General features: G+C 42.6%; 1 protein-coding gene across 2 annotated transcripts in view; it reads right to left on the reverse strand.

Moving 5' to 3' along the window:
• LOC137290486 (ciliogenesis and planar polarity effector 1-like) overlaps positions 1 to 17,040 on the reverse strand; it is a 51,368-nt gene that overhangs the window by 21,383 nt on the left and 12,945 nt on the right. The window contains exons 5-19 of one of the 2 annotated variants that reach the window (XM_067821457.1): positions 11,877 to 12,100; positions 11,288 to 11,397; positions 10,501 to 10,755; positions 9,464 to 9,646; positions 8,180 to 9,289; positions 7,749 to 7,921; positions 6,958 to 7,032; positions 6,436 to 6,653; positions 5,275 to 5,446; positions 4,690 to 4,915; positions 4,350 to 4,474; positions 4,030 to 4,256; positions 3,085 to 3,252; positions 2,032 to 2,271; positions 116 to 1,653 (exon numbers count right to left, since the gene is read on the reverse strand). In XM_067821457.1, coding sequence (XP_067677558.1) covers positions 116 to 1,653; positions 2,032 to 2,271; positions 3,085 to 3,252; positions 4,030 to 4,256; positions 4,350 to 4,474; positions 4,690 to 4,915; positions 5,275 to 5,446; positions 6,436 to 6,653; positions 6,958 to 7,032; positions 7,749 to 7,921; positions 8,180 to 9,289; positions 9,464 to 9,646; positions 10,501 to 10,755; positions 11,288 to 11,397; positions 11,877 to 12,100 — 5,044 coding nt within the window. Of the gene's footprint in view, positions 1 to 115; positions 1,654 to 2,031; positions 2,272 to 3,084; positions 3,253 to 4,029; positions 4,257 to 4,349; positions 4,475 to 4,689; positions 4,916 to 5,274; positions 5,447 to 6,435; positions 6,654 to 6,957; positions 7,033 to 7,748; positions 7,922 to 8,179; positions 9,290 to 9,463; positions 9,647 to 10,500; positions 10,756 to 11,287; positions 11,398 to 11,876; positions 12,101 to 17,040 lie in introns of those variants that run through there. The other variant, XM_067821456.1, reaches the window with a different exon arrangement.

The following is a 17,040-nucleotide window of genomic DNA, read 5'->3' on the forward strand; positions in this document are numbered from 1 at the left end:
AACTGACCACAAAATGACATCAGCATGTCCAATGGATGAAGTTGATTGCCTGTAATGACACTTAAAAATGGTGAGTTCGGTCAAGAAGTATTGTATTGTTAATCTTAAAACTCACCTATCAAGGACTTGCTTGTAGATTTCATTCATATTCTCTACATCCAGAACTGCTGAAGACTTTAACTCTCCATCCCGACCTTGAGGGGACCGACTCAATGTCCTTACCCCAAGGGACTCTCTGGAGGGGCTTTTACCCCTGGGGGACACAGATGACCTTGTCATGCCACCTGGGGGATTGGAAGCATTGTTGTTGAACTCAAAATTGTCGGTTAAGCGTCGTCTGCTCCTTGACCTGTGACCTCCAGTCTTTGTATCTTCCACTTCTGAACGGTGTAGCGGTTGTTGGTTTGCAGTATATTTGTTCTCCAGGAGCCACAGAGACAGAAGAATGAGGTGTGCAGGGATTGATATCTTCATCGTGGGTTTCAGATCAAAATGTGTCTCTTTCTTCCCAAGACCCAGAGAGTGAGGCTTCCTGCTCCAACTCTCAAGCCATTCTAACTGATTCTTCAGAGGCGTATACCGACGACCAAAGTTGACATTCAAAGTCCAGAAATGATCATTATCCTCCTGAGGGTACAATGCCTCTTCAGACTGATAAAATCTTGATGCCAGCTCTGACAGGTTCTGTTGGCTGCCTTGTCTTGAGGATCGAGCTGGTGTACCTACTAATTCATCAATGCCATTCTCACTTTCATACCTCCGGACTGGAGAAGAAGGTTTATCTGATGAGCCCATTTCAACCACACTCTTACTTCGGAAGAGACCCTTAGCTTTCATCAGTCTCATATGGTCGCTGTCTCCAACAGAACCCTTCCTTCGGTATACTGAACTGTCCTTACCTCTGGGCAGAGTTTCGACTGAGCCATCTCGAGGTGTCAGTACAACAAGCGAATGTTTCTTGTTTCCATGAGATGATCTTTCAAGAAAAGTTGTCATTTCTCTGTTCATGATAACATCTGCCCATGGCAACAATACAGGGTATCTCTTCTGAATATGTTTCTCTAATTCTGACTCCATCAGACGGCCAAAACTCACAGAACAAAAAGTGTCCATGAACTCAATGAAATATCTCTTTGTCTCGAATGGCCTGGAACCAATATTTAGGTCTGAAGATTTCTTTGATGAATTTGGAAAAACAAACTCACCATAATTCCCAAAACATATTCTCCTTTTCTTCAAAACCTTTCCAGCAACTTGACACTGCTTGTGAAAATATGCAGACAGAGACTTTCCTCGCGGCGATGCTCGGTAGAATGTGACTGATTTCCGTCCATCAGTTGGATCATCATCATCCACATCAGCATCTACTTTGGCAGATCTCCCATCATCCTCAGGCTTGACAATGACCGTCTGCCACTCATGCAGGATCTTGTCCACCTTCTCCTGGACCTCAGCATCAAGGTTTTCCATGTCATAGAAATACTCAGCCAAGATGTCTGCTGTGTCTTCTGAAGGAGGAAGCTCTAGCAGGAGGGAAAGAATGACCTTGTACACACATCCCTCATCTGGCAAGAAGCGGCTGAAAGCCAGTAGGTGGACAGCCCACTGTAGGTTGGTGAAACACTCCTGTAGCCATCTCTCAGACCCGTTCTCCTGGAAGCAGTTGTAACTTCCAAATGTTAGAGTTCAGAAGTATTTATTGAAGTTGTGTCATAGATGATCTTATTTTCACATCACTGTCAGATTGTTATAGGATTTTTCCATACATGAATACACGGGTACTTTCCAACACAAGTTTTTCTGTATTTCATTTTTTTTAAAATGAAGAGAGACACAGTTTGCATAAAGTTTAACATGTTAGTTCACACAACGTTTACATCTGCAAAGACCTGCTAAGTGAGTATTGTTTACAATTCCATTTAGAAGTCGAAAACATTTATTCCAAATGGATATCATTATATTTTTAGGGTAAAAAGCGACCAATAACCACGTATCCACACAATGCAAACACAATGCCCATCACACACTGACCCTGCCCTGTCCACGGAAGCTGAGCTGATCCAGGTACTTCTGCCTCTGACGCAGACACAGTGAGAGCTTATCTCTGGCGTGGAGCATCCACACCACAGAACAGACGTCACGGAAAGATGACAGCACCGACTGGACAGACTCTACATCTTCATGTTCCTCTAAGTTCAGCTCTGATGACAGGTTGTCCAACAGACCACTGAGGAACTCAGGCAGCTCTGTACAAGGTCCTTCAGTGTTGGCCTGGGCAAGTCAGTCTTATTATTATGTCTATTATGAGTATACAGTTGTTTTACATAAACAAGCTTAACTACTCTTTACATTGAAATATGTTGGGTAGGTTTTAGGTTGGCTTTGTTCCTTGTAGTCACACACTTGCATGCTGATGGACCAAGGCAATTTTAACAGAGAAACACACCATCTTTGGATCCCACTAAGATACAGTCTGCATATATATTCATGCAGGCTCAGATTTATTATAACTTGCATCAAAATGATCCTACATCTACTTTCTCTGTGGACGTTAATTTTATCTGGAAAAGGATGGTTGATACAATCACTCACCTCATAACTTCAAAAGTGAAAATGCTTTTACAAATGCTGTAAATGCCACCCACTTTCGAGTAAGGACAAGTATGTTGTCATTTGATTAATTGCTACTATCTATAGATATGACCAATCAATGGTTCTACTCATAAAATATCTCTCATGTGCACCTGTATCAACATTGACACTACACTTTGCTAGCCAGTAGGGCTAGCTATGTATAAATGTTACTTGCCCACACAATAATTCACTTGCCAGAAATCTCAATATAGAATTTAAGCAAAATATTACAGAAAGGTAAAATACCATCATTTATCAGGTCATAATCTTGTACGATTTAAAAGTGAATTATAACTTAACAAGTCGGAGAGAGTGATACATGAAAAAGATTAACCCATGAAAACTGACAAGCGAGTCAGGCAAGTGACTGAAGATTTACAAGTCCAAATAGATTTTTACTAGCCATGAGCTAGGAGACAAGTGGCTATTCTGCACACTGTCTACACTGACCTTGAACTGTGTGGCCTTGTGCTGTGCCTGTAGGAGTCGGACAACATACCAGTGTGTGACATGGAGGGAGAGATGGCTGGCCTGCAGAAAACTCAGCATCAGCTGGATGAGAGATGCTGCCTTCCTCCGCACTGCCAATTCTAGACCCACTGTGGATCTCATGGACTCCTGCAGGCAACAATGTCATTCCCATACATCAGCATCATGATACACAACAGTGTCCCAAAATATCTAGGACATCCCAACTAAGTTTCTATGTAAAATATCCAAGCAGACTCATAGCACAGTGACAACTTCTGAGAACAAGAGAGATAGTTCTATGGATACACTGCAGAGTTGTATCGCCATGGAGTTATCTCCCTTGTTCATAATACCAACTTCAGAATGCCCTTTATAGAAGTTACTTCTGTGTGTTACCCGCAAGACTGTGTGAAGTTATATCATGGTTTCCCAAACTTTCCAAAGCCTCTAAAGGTCATTTTGACCCACAAGGAAACGGTTTTAGCAAATACATCAAGGTCAAGCATGTTTCACAATATGACTGTAATACAATGAGTGTGTCTACAATTACAGCAGTCTGCTGATTTAACCTCTGGTATCAATATGTGTCTCAGCTCAGGTAATGATATTCGATACATAACCCTAAACCGAACTGAAAATGATGTGAAGGTCCAATTTTGGGCTCGCTAGTTTGTCAGGAACTGAAAAACAGCGTTAATGGAATCTCATGTAATTGATAAGAATTGTTCTGTAGTTGTGGCAAGGGGCAGGCAGGTAGAAGTCCTTGGGAATTATGGGGAGTCAACTCTGACACAACACTGTTCAGGTAGACTCACCTGGCTTGCAGCTGAAGGTTGAGGGCAGTAGATGGGTGGGGCAGGCAGGCAGAAATCCTTTGGAACAAGGGGGGACAACTCTGACACAACACTGTTCAGGTAGACTCACCTGGCTTGTAGCTGAAGGTTGAGGGCAGTAGAGGGGTGGGGCAGGCAGGTAGAAATCCTTTGGAACAAGGGGAGGCAACTCTGACACAACATTCTTCAGTTTCTCCACAAGAGTCCTCAGTAATCCTGGCAATACATCAACTCTCCCAACCATGGCACCAGTAAGAATATCTTCCAGAGTCTTTGTAAGGAGTTTTAAGTTTGTCTCCTCATCGATAGCAACATAGTCTGGAAAACAGCAGATCAGTTCACATCAATCCACCATACCTGCAGTATTTACCCAAACATCCCCAATAAACAGCAGCTGAATAGCAGTCATACCTTGAGTGAGCTGCCGTGACTTGCTCATTGCCTCACTTGCTGTCTCACCAAGGAGAATCCCAAGCTTTCTCTCTAATATGTTACCAGGCAACAGGGAATCTGGTAGCGTCAGTGGTTTCCGCTTTCTGTAGAAAACAAGATTCATGAAACTGCATTATCCAATCACAGCCAAAAGAAGTTACAGAGTCAAACAATCTGTGATGCATTACACCATCCTTTACATTCATATGGTAGGGATGCCGTTAAAAACAGCATAAAATCCATAGATGTAAGCATACTTGTGAATGATGATGCATGTTAACAGTTTACATAGAAACGCATTTATATACAATATAGTTACTTCTCATAGACTTTAGGGGCTGTGAAATGGTGTTGAACACAACCAACAGCCATCAAGAATGCAGCCTTCCAGTCGCCCATCTTGTCCGCAAACCATGTGGCCTCGCAGGCTAGTCCACTGAGCAGCAGATACTCTAGAGTGCGTTCCACCGTCCACACACTGCCCAGCTTGTGCTGCCTGATCACTCCGGTGATGTCCTCATGGTACTGAGGAATTATCCGATTGTCTGAAAAACAACTCATGAATAATTTGATGTCCAGGGTTTTATCTTCCCCACAAGCTGTTCTCCTGTGCTTAATGCACAATGAATGCATACCTAATACACAGTACATTTCCATGATTACTGATAAGAGGACTGTGCTAGGGTGTAATTAACTATATCTTAGGATACATATCCTGTATCCTTCATGATGTAGATAATGTAAAGTCTAGGTTCCACAGTGAATACAGTCATGAAACCAGATGTGCGTGCTGACGCTACATGACAAAAGGTTTAACCACACAACAATAACTGACAAAGCATGAGAAGTGGTAAGGATAAAATAAATAAGTTAAACGAACTCTACTTAAGGTTGCAGTACTTACTGACAACAGCTGCATGGAAGTGGATGGCTGGGAGAGGCTGAGGGTTGTGTGGAGGGAAGATGTAAACTGTCTGGTTGGAGAAGTACGCTGCCATGAAGCGTGCCATGGTCTGTACCAGCTGCCGGATACTCTTGTCTCTGATACACGGCACCATGTCCGGGCTGTCAAATGCCTGTCAAATTAGAAATAAAGTTACTTATTCTTTCATTTGAAAATGTAAATGGTTATTTATGTAGAAATTATTATATGATTCTGAACTTCCACCATTCAGCCTACAATATTAAGAATACAAATCTGACTCAGAAGCATTGTGAAGAAAAATACAAGTCTTACGAACATGCAGACACTTAAAGTGGCTACTAGAGCTTGAGTTCATAACAAGTACTGCTGAAATTAGAAAGTCCTATCATTGCCTATTGCAAATTTAGAATGATACAGTCATGCACTCTGCACCACCATGGGAAAATGCCAAGGTGGTAATTTAACAACACTTGTAATGTCATCAACTACTGATGTAGTGAAACGATGATGACACCTGGGTTTGATATGAATAAGTGAAGAAGACTGTTGGGCATAACAGTCTCTCAGTTATAATGATCACATAACACCTTCTCAGAATTAGGTGGGAGTAAAACCTGGCTGCTCAACACTATCATGGATACTGCAGATATTACACAAGTGGGTAATTCATGGAGGGAAACAGGAAAACTGGTTTTCAGCTGAAAACTTAATACTGTCTCATCAATTGGGGGTTCAGATGATTCACAAAATAGATGAGTCTGAAATTTAATTGGCCATCCCTGGTAATTAGTGCCCCATACTTTGTTTTGGTAAGATAGAAATATGTGGATCACACTCAGTTCATGAGTAAAACTGACCTAATAGTATCTTGTCAATACATGTCCTGATCCAGTCCAGAGCTATCACCCCTACACAAAATTGTCATATATCTGACCTAACAGTGCCATCAGAGTTCATGACTATGTAGCCTTCAGTTATCTCCCCAACATTACACCTTTATATCTGACCTCTCAGTGTCTCAAGAGTTCACTTCTATGTAGCCCAGAGTTATCTCCTCTATACAATAATTACTTCTTAACAGAAACAGCACTGTCTTGAGAGTGTTTGTCGTTATGCTGCCAAAGAATGTATCGGACCTACCAGTGTTTTGAGAGTAGTAGCCACTATGGTCATCAGAGGTAGTCTGCTATCTGAGGATGTTGTCCTGTTCAAGTGCTCAGGGTCCACCCCTACTGGGACATTGGCTCTCAGAATGAGGCTGTCTACAAAGTCGACTGCGGTAAGTAGTTCCCCTCGTATCAGGTACGTGTACAACAGGGAGTGTAACAGTCGGGCTGCCTTGTTACTATCCTCCTTGGCTGAAGAGTACATCAACTTCAATCTGTATTCGTTGAACTAGACATCTATCTCAAATGAAGAATTTGGTTCCAGCAAAATTCTTAATGACAGAGTTGACTTCTTGCTTCTTTCAGAGCTAGTTCTGGGTACAGATGGTAAGTCTTTATAAAGAAAACTGTGAGTATCCTGCTTGAAACAATTACTGTCATGTGGAGAGATTTGTCAATTCATCAAGTACCTAACTGTTACCAAATTAAGAATAGTCTACTTATCATGCAAATTATTCGAGGAAACCTTCATATCAAAACCCCATGTTGTACTCACCTCCAATAGCTTTGAGTTGCTTGCTCCATGCATTTACAGCCTGTGTGTGGTGGCCGTCAAGACTGTGTTTGTCACCTGCAACCATTACAACACAATTAATAACACCATTACACTTAAGAAGCATCTAAAACACTAGGTTCAAACCTCTTAAATATATACATGGCTGGAATTCACCTGCTGGAGCTTCCCTTTGTGTTACACTGTCGAGAAGACACCTACTGGCATGTACCTCCGGTACCTGTGATCAACTCTATGTAAATCATTAGACTCATTGATGGAGATCCTGGAAAAACAGCAGCTGGTGTATGGTCACACACCAATACTGATCCAGTTCCTGGGGTATGGGTGTAAGATTCACCGTGGCTGATCCTGACGGACAGATGCTGGGGTATGGATGTAAGACTCACCATGGATGATCCTGGGAGAAAGCTGCTGGGGTATGGGTGTAAGATTCACCATGGCTAATCCTGGGGGACAGATGCTGTGGTATGGGTGTAAAACTCACTGTGGATGATCCTGGGGGACAGCTGTTGGGGTATGGGTGTAAGACTCACCATGGCTGATCCTGGGGGACAGTTGCTGGGGTTTAGGTGTAAGATTCAAAATGGGCTGATCCTGGGGTATGGGCGTAAGACTCATCACAGCTGATCCTGGAGGACAGCTGCTGGGTTATGGGTGTAAGGCAAGATTCACCATGGCTGATCCTGGGGGACAGATGCTGGGGTTTAGGTGTAAAACTTACCGTTGCTGATCCTGGGGGACAACTGCTGGGGTCTAGGTGTAAAACTCACCGTGGCTGATCCTGGGGGACAACTGCTGGGGTATGGGTGTCTCCATATGCTGCATGGTCTCCTGGATCTGACACATGATGCTCTGGGCCTGTCGGTATTCAGCCTCACTCTGACACTGGTGAGTCTGGAAGTGTACCAGGTTCTTGTACAACATCATCCAGGAGGCTGACAGTCTGGAACCAGATTACACAGCAATGTTACTGGACACCACTACTAAATGACAAGCACACTACTATGAAGAATGTGGAAATGTTAATCTGTATCACTCTGGATAGTCACATATACAAATGTAAGCATGGAAACAAGACATTATAAAACCACAGGACATAAACACTGACATTTATGAATTCATAACACTTTTGTTTTTCTTTCATATTGTAAAATTTAATTTTGGTAGCCAGGTACATAGCAACAGAAATGAAAGGGCTCACCTCTTGGACAGGAGCTGCGATGCTGCGGTGTTGTCCACCCCATCAATCCTCCCTTGCTGGTACTGATCAGTGCCCCCTAACCCCGACCGTGGAGTAAAGGGTTTGGAAGACACTGACTTGGGAAGCCACACATAGGTCTTGTTGAACGTCTTCTCTGAGAACCTGAGCAGTGTGTAACATCCTGACAAGGTCTTCAGTCTAGGATCGAGCTGGTCTAGACCCGAGCTTTCTAGAACAAGCTTGGCTGTGTGGTGCATGAGCTGGATGGAGACTGGGATGAGGTGCTGGTGGAGCACATCAAACTGCAACAGGTCTAGCATCTGCCGATACATTGTCATCACCTGGAACAAGCCGCCGTTCTGGATGGCCGGGGACTGAATAGATGGATTTATCATTTCACTGACAGGCTGACAGTTCAGGATGAGGGAAAACATTCTGATCATGTTCTGAGCGATTGACTTTGCTACACGGTCCAGGTCAGACGTCCAGATATCGCTGTGTGATGCAGCAAGCTTCCATGACATGAACAGAGCGACTTTTGCTGCCTGCATACGTTTAGCTACAGCCTCCTGTTCAGCCATGCTGAGATAGGATGAGTCAACTGTAGCCAGCATCATCTCTGGCTCACCAAACATGATCTTCCCTGAGCTGAGATTCTGCATAGCACCAAACTGACCAAAGCCATCATCCAAAACCACACTGACCTCACTGTCCTGAGTGTCATTCAAAGATCCTGTCAGTTCTTCAAAACTATAATGTAAATTTTTCAATCTTTGAGGTTTTGATTTTGACTCTGCTAACATTCTCTCCCTCTTCCTATTTGCCATTTTGTCCTGTTCAGCTTTGTCAACTGGTAGGTTATACGGACTTGCTAGAGTCAGATCAATTCCTTCTTGTTCCTGTATCCATTTCAGATGTTTTGATGACTCAAAGACAAGGTCACGCATGAACGCCATGCATCTTGTTTCACATGGAAGTTGCACAACTGTCACCATGTAGCCATCGGTGAAGAGAATTATGGGAAGGGATGGATGTGTGGACACTGAGAATATCTGCTGTAGGGGATCATCTCCGTGTTCATCTAGCACTGGCTCAGTTTCACTGTCTTGCCTTAAAACATAAATGACTCCTGAATTAAAAACATTTAATTCAGTAATTAATAACAATTCTGAAAGGTTAATGAAAAAACCACAACATAAAATATAACACAATATGAACAGAACCATTTTTATCTGTAATTATATCTTTAAACAAAACATGTTCTTGATTCTAAGAAGCACTTACTGAACTCTGATGACGGGGTGTATTGGGATGAAGCGAGATGGACCAAGGTCAATGGAGTTGCCTGATGTCTGTATGGTGATTGGCTCCCCTAGCCGAGACACGAGACAAACGGAACCATTCCGTAGAATACATGCAAGAAACAAATTGTCACAGGTCCAGGACATCGAGGACACCCAGTAGCAGCTGCAAATTGGTAATGGTTCTCATGTACACCAAAAATGATGGCTCTCATATATACCAAAAAAATTTTATCTTAAAGTGTTGACAAGTATGTATATGTACCAAAGTCAGAGTATCAGTAAATATTGACAAATCAACATGTACCAAAATCAAAGTATCAGGAAGTATTGACAAGCATCGATAAGTATCAAAGGCGGTGTATCATTACTTTATCACAAGTATTGATACATATCATAATCAGTGTATCAGTAAGTATTGACAAGTATCGATAAGCATCAAAGGCGTATCATTACTTTATCACAAGTATTGATACATATCATAATCAGTATATCAGTAAGTACTGACAAGTATCGATAAGCATCAAAGGCAGTGTATCAGCAAATATTGACATGTATCAACATGTACCAAAATCAGTGTATAAGTAAGTGCAATTATAGCAATATGCACGTAATTCAAAGTATCTGCAAGTGTGACATTTTTCAATATGAATCTATATGTACCAAAATCAATGGACAAGTATGAGGATGTCACCATATAAAATAATCAGTGTGTCAGTAAGTATTCTCCTCATACTTGACAACAGCATATAAGGATCTACGCTAAACCATCACATCTTAACAGGTCAAAAAAGTATATATCCATGAAATGTGTTACATTTTCTGTGATTACATGTTCCAAGAAAGATACAGGCCAGGCAATTATTTTTTTCAAGGTTTTTCCATTAATCATAGGGCTATACTCTTTCATAAGCAATGATAAATAGGTGCACAATGATGTCTAGACACAGCACTTCAGTATTATAACACACTAGTCATCAATTAACATTTTCCTTTTCCAACGAGGCATCTAACACATACCTGCCAGACTTCCGGTCAGCATTCTGGATGCCACAGTCCTTCATTTCTGACACAAGGACAGTTTCAGTCAGTGGTGACAAGAACAGGAGGCTTGTGTCAGATGGACGCTTCTGATTGGCTGCTACAGCTATCACCTGACCATCATGAGAGTAGCATGTGATGTAGGCTCCCTTCGTTTTGATTGGCTGACAGCCAATGCCAATGTTCTGTACAGGGTACTCAATGCAGCTCCACTCCGTGTGGTAACTTGGAACACTGTGGAAAGAGTTCTTATGGTGACTACAAACAAACCCAGCTGAGGAAAGAGTATGATAATACTCATCCCTAAGCCCCATTCAGCCAGCACTTCGTCTTTCTAGGAGTGGTACTGTTTAAGCCTATTTTTTTCCTCAATAGTCCAGAAACACTTTGGAAACAGACTCCTGAAAAAGGCTTCACAAATGTTTATATATTTACAGAATGTTTGGTCTAATGTCCAAACCAAATGGCTGAATCAACATGTTGTATTTGGGATCAGACTTTATCAGCAATGTACAGATGTTAGTATGTTCATTTGGCAGAGTTATCCAAATGGCTGATTTAGAATGTGTGTAATACCACAGCAGGGGACACCAGAAATGGACTTCACTAAATACATCCATTATTGGGATTCAAACCCAGGACTCTGGAGTGACAAGTCATTTCTTTTACCACTAGGCTACCAATCTTTCTAGGCCAATATATTATATGGTCTCTGGCAATAACAGTAACTGACCAGGCCAGTCTAACTGACACATCACATCATCACCTGTCTTTGTATATGTTGTGAAACTCGGAGAACCTCAATAACACTGTGGTCACACACAGCTTGTCTGCATTGTTGAAGGTCAGCGAACACTGGCAGCACTCACCCAGAACCTAAAGAGAGATGTGTTCTGATAGAAAACAGTCACCTCAACGGTTGTTTTTGTCACAGCAACATTTTCAGTGTGTGGGCGTCACCTTAAAACATTTTAGGTGTGGCATGGTGTGTCTCCCAAAAAGGAGAAAAATGTTAAGTCATTCATGCTGTTGATATTTTCATTTCGGGATATGTAAGATCTGAAGCATTAAAAAGTATTCAAATGTCAGTTCATGAATCATGGATTCAGTAGAATTTCCTTGCTTTTCAAGTGAGTGAGTGTGTTTAATTTTACGTCACTTTTACCAACAATCCAGCAATATCACCACTGGGTCACCTGAAATGGGCTTCATACAGTATATCCATCTGGGAATCAAACCCGGGTCTTCAGCTTGATGAGCAAATACTTTAACTACTCGGTGATGCAAACCACCCCTCAAGACTATGGTGTGAACATTTTTAAGTCAGTGATATGACTAGGTTTCATCACACTTGCCTGGCTGGAGTAAAAAATGGCTGTCACACTAGTCTCTCGGCACTCAGGTGTCGCCAAGGGAATCTTGTTTGGAATGTCTACACATGTCCATTTCCCTGAAAGTGTGGCTGATTTGGTGGACCCAAAACTATCACTCGGGTCTTGTTGCCAGAGGAATATTTGAGTCCAGTTGACAACTACCAGAGCCTTGGAACAGTCATCAGCTACAACCAACTTGCTGGTGCCTAAAACAAAAGATGGATATGTACATGAGAATATTGCACTGTTTTCAAGATTCATCTCAGTTGAAATCTGGGTCTGTTTGTGATTCTGCTGTCTTAACTCTATGTAAAAAGAGGTGAGTTATGATCATCATAGAGCTAAGGTTGATCTGAGATGATCACATTCACAATCTCACTCAAACTGAAAGGAGTTTGCATCAGTTATATTTGTCCTGGTTCCAAGTAATTTCACCTGTATATTGTTCTGAATGTTATTTAAGCGAGTGAGTGAGTTTGGTGTTATGTTGAACTCAGCAATATTAAAGCTGTATGGTGACAGTCTGCAAATAATCGAGTCTGGACCAGACAATCCATTGATCAACAGTATGAGCATCAATCTGTGCAAATGAAAACTGATGACATGTGTCAACCAAGTCAGCAAGACTGACCACCCTATTCTGTAGTCGCCTCTCATGACAAGCAGAGTCATCTTTAGTAGTATAGGGAATGGGGGTTCTGGCTCACTTTCACAAAATGTCTCTACAAAGCCTTATTTACTAAATAAGGCTTTGGTTGGGCCATTAGCTCTTGCTACTATTACCCCTACTATAAAAAAGTTGGCGGTAATTACTGCCTTGGTAGGAGGTAACACTGTGCCGTACGGTACGATCAATAATTCTTCTCTTACAAAACCCCTACCCGGCCCATCCCTCAAGTAGTACAAGTTAGGTTCGTCGGCTTTTATATCCACTTTATCTATGTTGTAAGTTTTGACTGACCATATAGGATCGGTGGCTCGCTTACGGCTATCGCCCTCGTGTTCCCCTATGTCATGTTTATATCGAGGAAACAGTTTAACGTGAACCGCCTATGATCTCTTTGGTGTTCGTAATAAAGGCTTGTTGGGCTTTTTGTATCCCCTGTTCTATGTACTTTTTTTTCTCATCCTCGCTGATAGCAGACTTACGAGACTTGGACCGAATATCTTGTTTCATTCCGTTATATTTTGTGAGTTCAGAGAGGATTGAACTAAATTCCTCTTCTGAGATCTTACTGTCAGAGAGTGCCGTGGAAATACGCTCACTCACTGTGTTCAGCTTTGCTTCGGCCAGAACCCTGATCTCATCGTGTTTCAATGCCTTACGATTAAGTCTGCGTGATACTAACTTAAGCGCCAACCCTACCAACCCTGTCACCCCAGCCGTTATTTCAATACCTAGCACTATAGGTGCAGCCACGATGGTAGCCAACAACCCAACGCCTGCCGCCCCTAGTCCCATGCTGGTTGCCATAAGGGTAGTGTCAGCCCCGTCCACGATATTGAAAGCTCTATTGTATTTTTTACATAGTGCTTTCCGCGTGTCACGGTCTTGTTCTAGTTGGCGTTTCACATCACATAACTGCCTCAAGCGGAACCCATCTATGGTTTCCAACGTCTTCGCTACTTCCTCTACGACTGGGTACAGGCCCATCCTATAATATATATTATGAAAGATATTTTAATTGGGTTTCAGTTAATACTTTATCAATGAATTTGAAGTCTACAAGTTTTAGACTACTAGTCAGGGTAATAGGTGAGAGGCTAATAGACTTTTCTGTTGTAATAAAAACCCCACTGAGGCTTATTAAGCTGTTTATAGGACCCGTGGTATTCTGTTGTATAACAATACGACAATATTTGAATGTGTGTTGTTCGTCATACCAGTGTATTGACACCCCGGGTAAAATTTGGTGTACTCTTGAGATGTTTTCATGTAGTAAAGACGTAAAGAAGACTTCTATGATGAGTGTGAAAGGGGAGAATATTCTATTAACAAGATTTATGTTATGAGTATTATAGCTAAATGTTAATTTATTTTTTGGTCCAGAATTTAATATATTTTTTTCAGCACCAGCAGTAGCTATCTTGAATGCTAATTCCCTCTCCGGAATGAAATCCCCGGGCCAGATACCGTTGTTCCTAATCTTAGAGATCATCCACGTATTTATGTTTATTGTGATATAAGGTGAGGCGAGTGTTAAGTTGATCAGCCATTTGGGCTCTTTTAAATCTGGTAATGGCACCCGTCTGTACACGTTGTCTTTGAAGTGCAGGATGTATAATTCATCTTCCTCACCAGGCTGATCGAATCCCTCCGTATCTCCCAGGTCGTTAAGTGTAGTGTTGGGATGATGACTGGTCATTATTATACTATTACGATATAATTTCCAACTGGTTTTCTGATAATAATTCAGGGGTTAACTTCATACCCATGAAGTGTATGTTGTCAGGCAGGAAGATATTGATTAGTGATATCTTATTTTCCACGATCACGTTGACCCCCTGCAGACTGGTCTTGGAGTCGACACCCACCCGCACGTAAACGTTGCAAACTTGATACTGGTGTCGTTTCACCCACCCGAGTTTGATTCCCTTCACGATCTCGACATCATTCACCGATGGTTCCCCTAAGTAGACTTTGATGAACAGTGTTGAGTTGGCCGGTAGACTCTCTAGTATCTTGACCACGCCTTCGAATTCAGACACCAACTGCAATTTCACGTTTTGCATGGCCGGTTTACTCGATAGCATGTGGGCTGCCATAGTGTTGACTGGGCTGACGACTATACTACGTCTCTGAGTTGGGACGTAAGCCACGAGCAGAATTCCATTGTTCACGACTTTGTTTAGGTGGTTGTCTTTGTTATCCGTGAACACGTAGGGAGAGACGAGTCTAATATTGAGAAACCAGTTGTTATCGGGTAACAACACCCACTTGTCATCTTCGGTGAAGACGAGCATATATGGTTTGTTTTTGACGACGGTAGTGCTCTCAACATCGTCTAAGTCGAACAGTTTACCTCCGAACGATGGGTATATTACCCAATTATTATCACCGGTGTTGACAAGGGTGTACTTAGTGTTGACTGTTGCTCTTGTGGTATCTACTATATCACTTAGGGTTCCACCGGAGGTGACTTCAACGCGTTTGTAAATGTTGTTTTTCAGTTGCAAGGCATACGATTTACCATCTACTCCGGGAGCGTCGAAACCGCGCGTGTCTCCGAGGTCGGAGATCCCGATATTGACGCATTTTTTCACTCCGGGCCCTTGTGCGCTGGTCATGTTACGTGAAGCGTTAAGCTGAGGTATCCTATATTTACAGGATTATGATTTATATCTAACACCGATATTGTCAGCTCAGGTATGTTGCCCTGAGTTAATCTCTTATACTGCCGTGGTGAAAATGACTCGGTTCTACCGTCGTTGAATTTCTCAGTTTTCACCGGCACTGCTCTCAGTATAGTGGAAGGGTGACCTCCTTGAATGTTATACGTTGTGCTCACCTGACCGAGATGAATGTACAGCTCTCGGTACGGTACTAGGTCGGGTAACTTCGTGCCTGTGACGGTTGTTGTTGGTTTTATCTCGTCAGGAGACATACCGAGTATCCTCGCTAATGGTCGGCCGAGCCTCAAGGAGGTTCTTCCGTTGTTTATTAACACCACTGTGCCGTTTGAGTCGTTCATCTTGAGTTCTGCTCCCAGGGGTTTGAAGACCTCGTCGTTTAGAGAGCACACGCTGTAGTAACCGTCAGTTATCTGACTGCGAGTTCCACTAACGAATAGCTTATTGTTGCTGATATTAATGTTAGTCCATTGCGGTAGGTAGGTGATATCGCAGAGTGCGACTTCGAGTTGACCTGACGTGTTATCGATCGCGTGCGTCAGCTGAACGGCCTCACCGCTCGTTATTCCAGGAAGTGTTATGTACATATTATAATATATAATTTATATATTATAATATGGATTTAGCACACTTGAAAATCGTGGTGAATGCAGATGGTACGGGGTTTAAAACAACCTTTATTAATATCTTTGAAAAATATATCGTGTCCGTTAATAACGCGCAGGCGGTGGTAAACTGGAATCAAAACCCAATGCAGTTTTGGCAGAACCAACTCAACTTTGCTGTGTGGTGTGCGACGACAGGGTCGGGTGTGACACCAGACTACGGTATAGACGAACTGAGTAAGGCGGTTATTTTGTTTCATATTTATTATCAAACGAGACGAATATTGAAGGAAATAAGTGCTCCTCTTCCCCAAGATAAAGCGTGGAGTATGACGAATAACCCCTATGATAGACGCGCTTATGAACGTATTTGTGGGGAGTTTGAGATTCCAACGAATAAAGACTTTCGCCTTCCTGGTGTGAACCATGGTCTCGGTATAGTTCTCGTGTACTTCTACAGGTCCGGAACATATTATGCCGGTTCTAAAGATGGTTCATACAACCCAAACCGTCATACATTTACAGGCCCCACAACGAATGAAAAGATCCATGTCAGCTGTATAAAGCAAACCAGTCCTGATGCAGCCACAGCCTGGACTAAAATGATCTCAAAAACATCGAAAGGATTCACTCGTGCTGGTACAATACGCTTGAACGACTCGATTCGAACGTACGTGTGGGCGCTGTTGGGTGCGCAGTCGATGACGCGTTCCAACATCCTCGGTAAGGGAACTGCTTACGACGCTCAGACACAATTCGTTTCCAACGTTGAGGATGCTATCAATTCTCCAGTTGATCTCCCGAGGGCTATCGAACGCTACCAAAACGTGTTAGAATACGCCAGATCGAAAGTCAATTACGTATTCGGCGTGGGGTTGTACATGGCTCCGAGTGATATGCAACTGAGAATAAAAAAAGTGGTGGGTTATAACAACGAAATAGTCATAGCCACGGCGGACCAAAAGTTGGGTATCAACCCCGATATTAACACCCCCTATATCCCACACATCCCACCACGTGAAAAGGGTATAGTGGCGCCACCCCCGGAGCCTAAAGTTCATGTGTCCCCCACACACCCCCATATTCATGTGGGGGTACAGCAGCATATTGATAATAAAACGGCCCTGGTGGTTGGTGGGGTAACTTTGGGACTTATTTGGTTAAAGATTTCTTAGCCGCTACGTACACCA

Source organism: Haliotis asinina, chromosome 7, assembly GCF_037392515.1.
Source record: "Haliotis asinina isolate JCU_RB_2024 chromosome 7, JCU_Hal_asi_v2, whole genome shotgun sequence".
In the NCBI taxonomy this organism is placed as follows: domain Eukaryota; kingdom Metazoa; phylum Mollusca; class Gastropoda; order Lepetellida; family Haliotidae; genus Haliotis; species Haliotis asinina.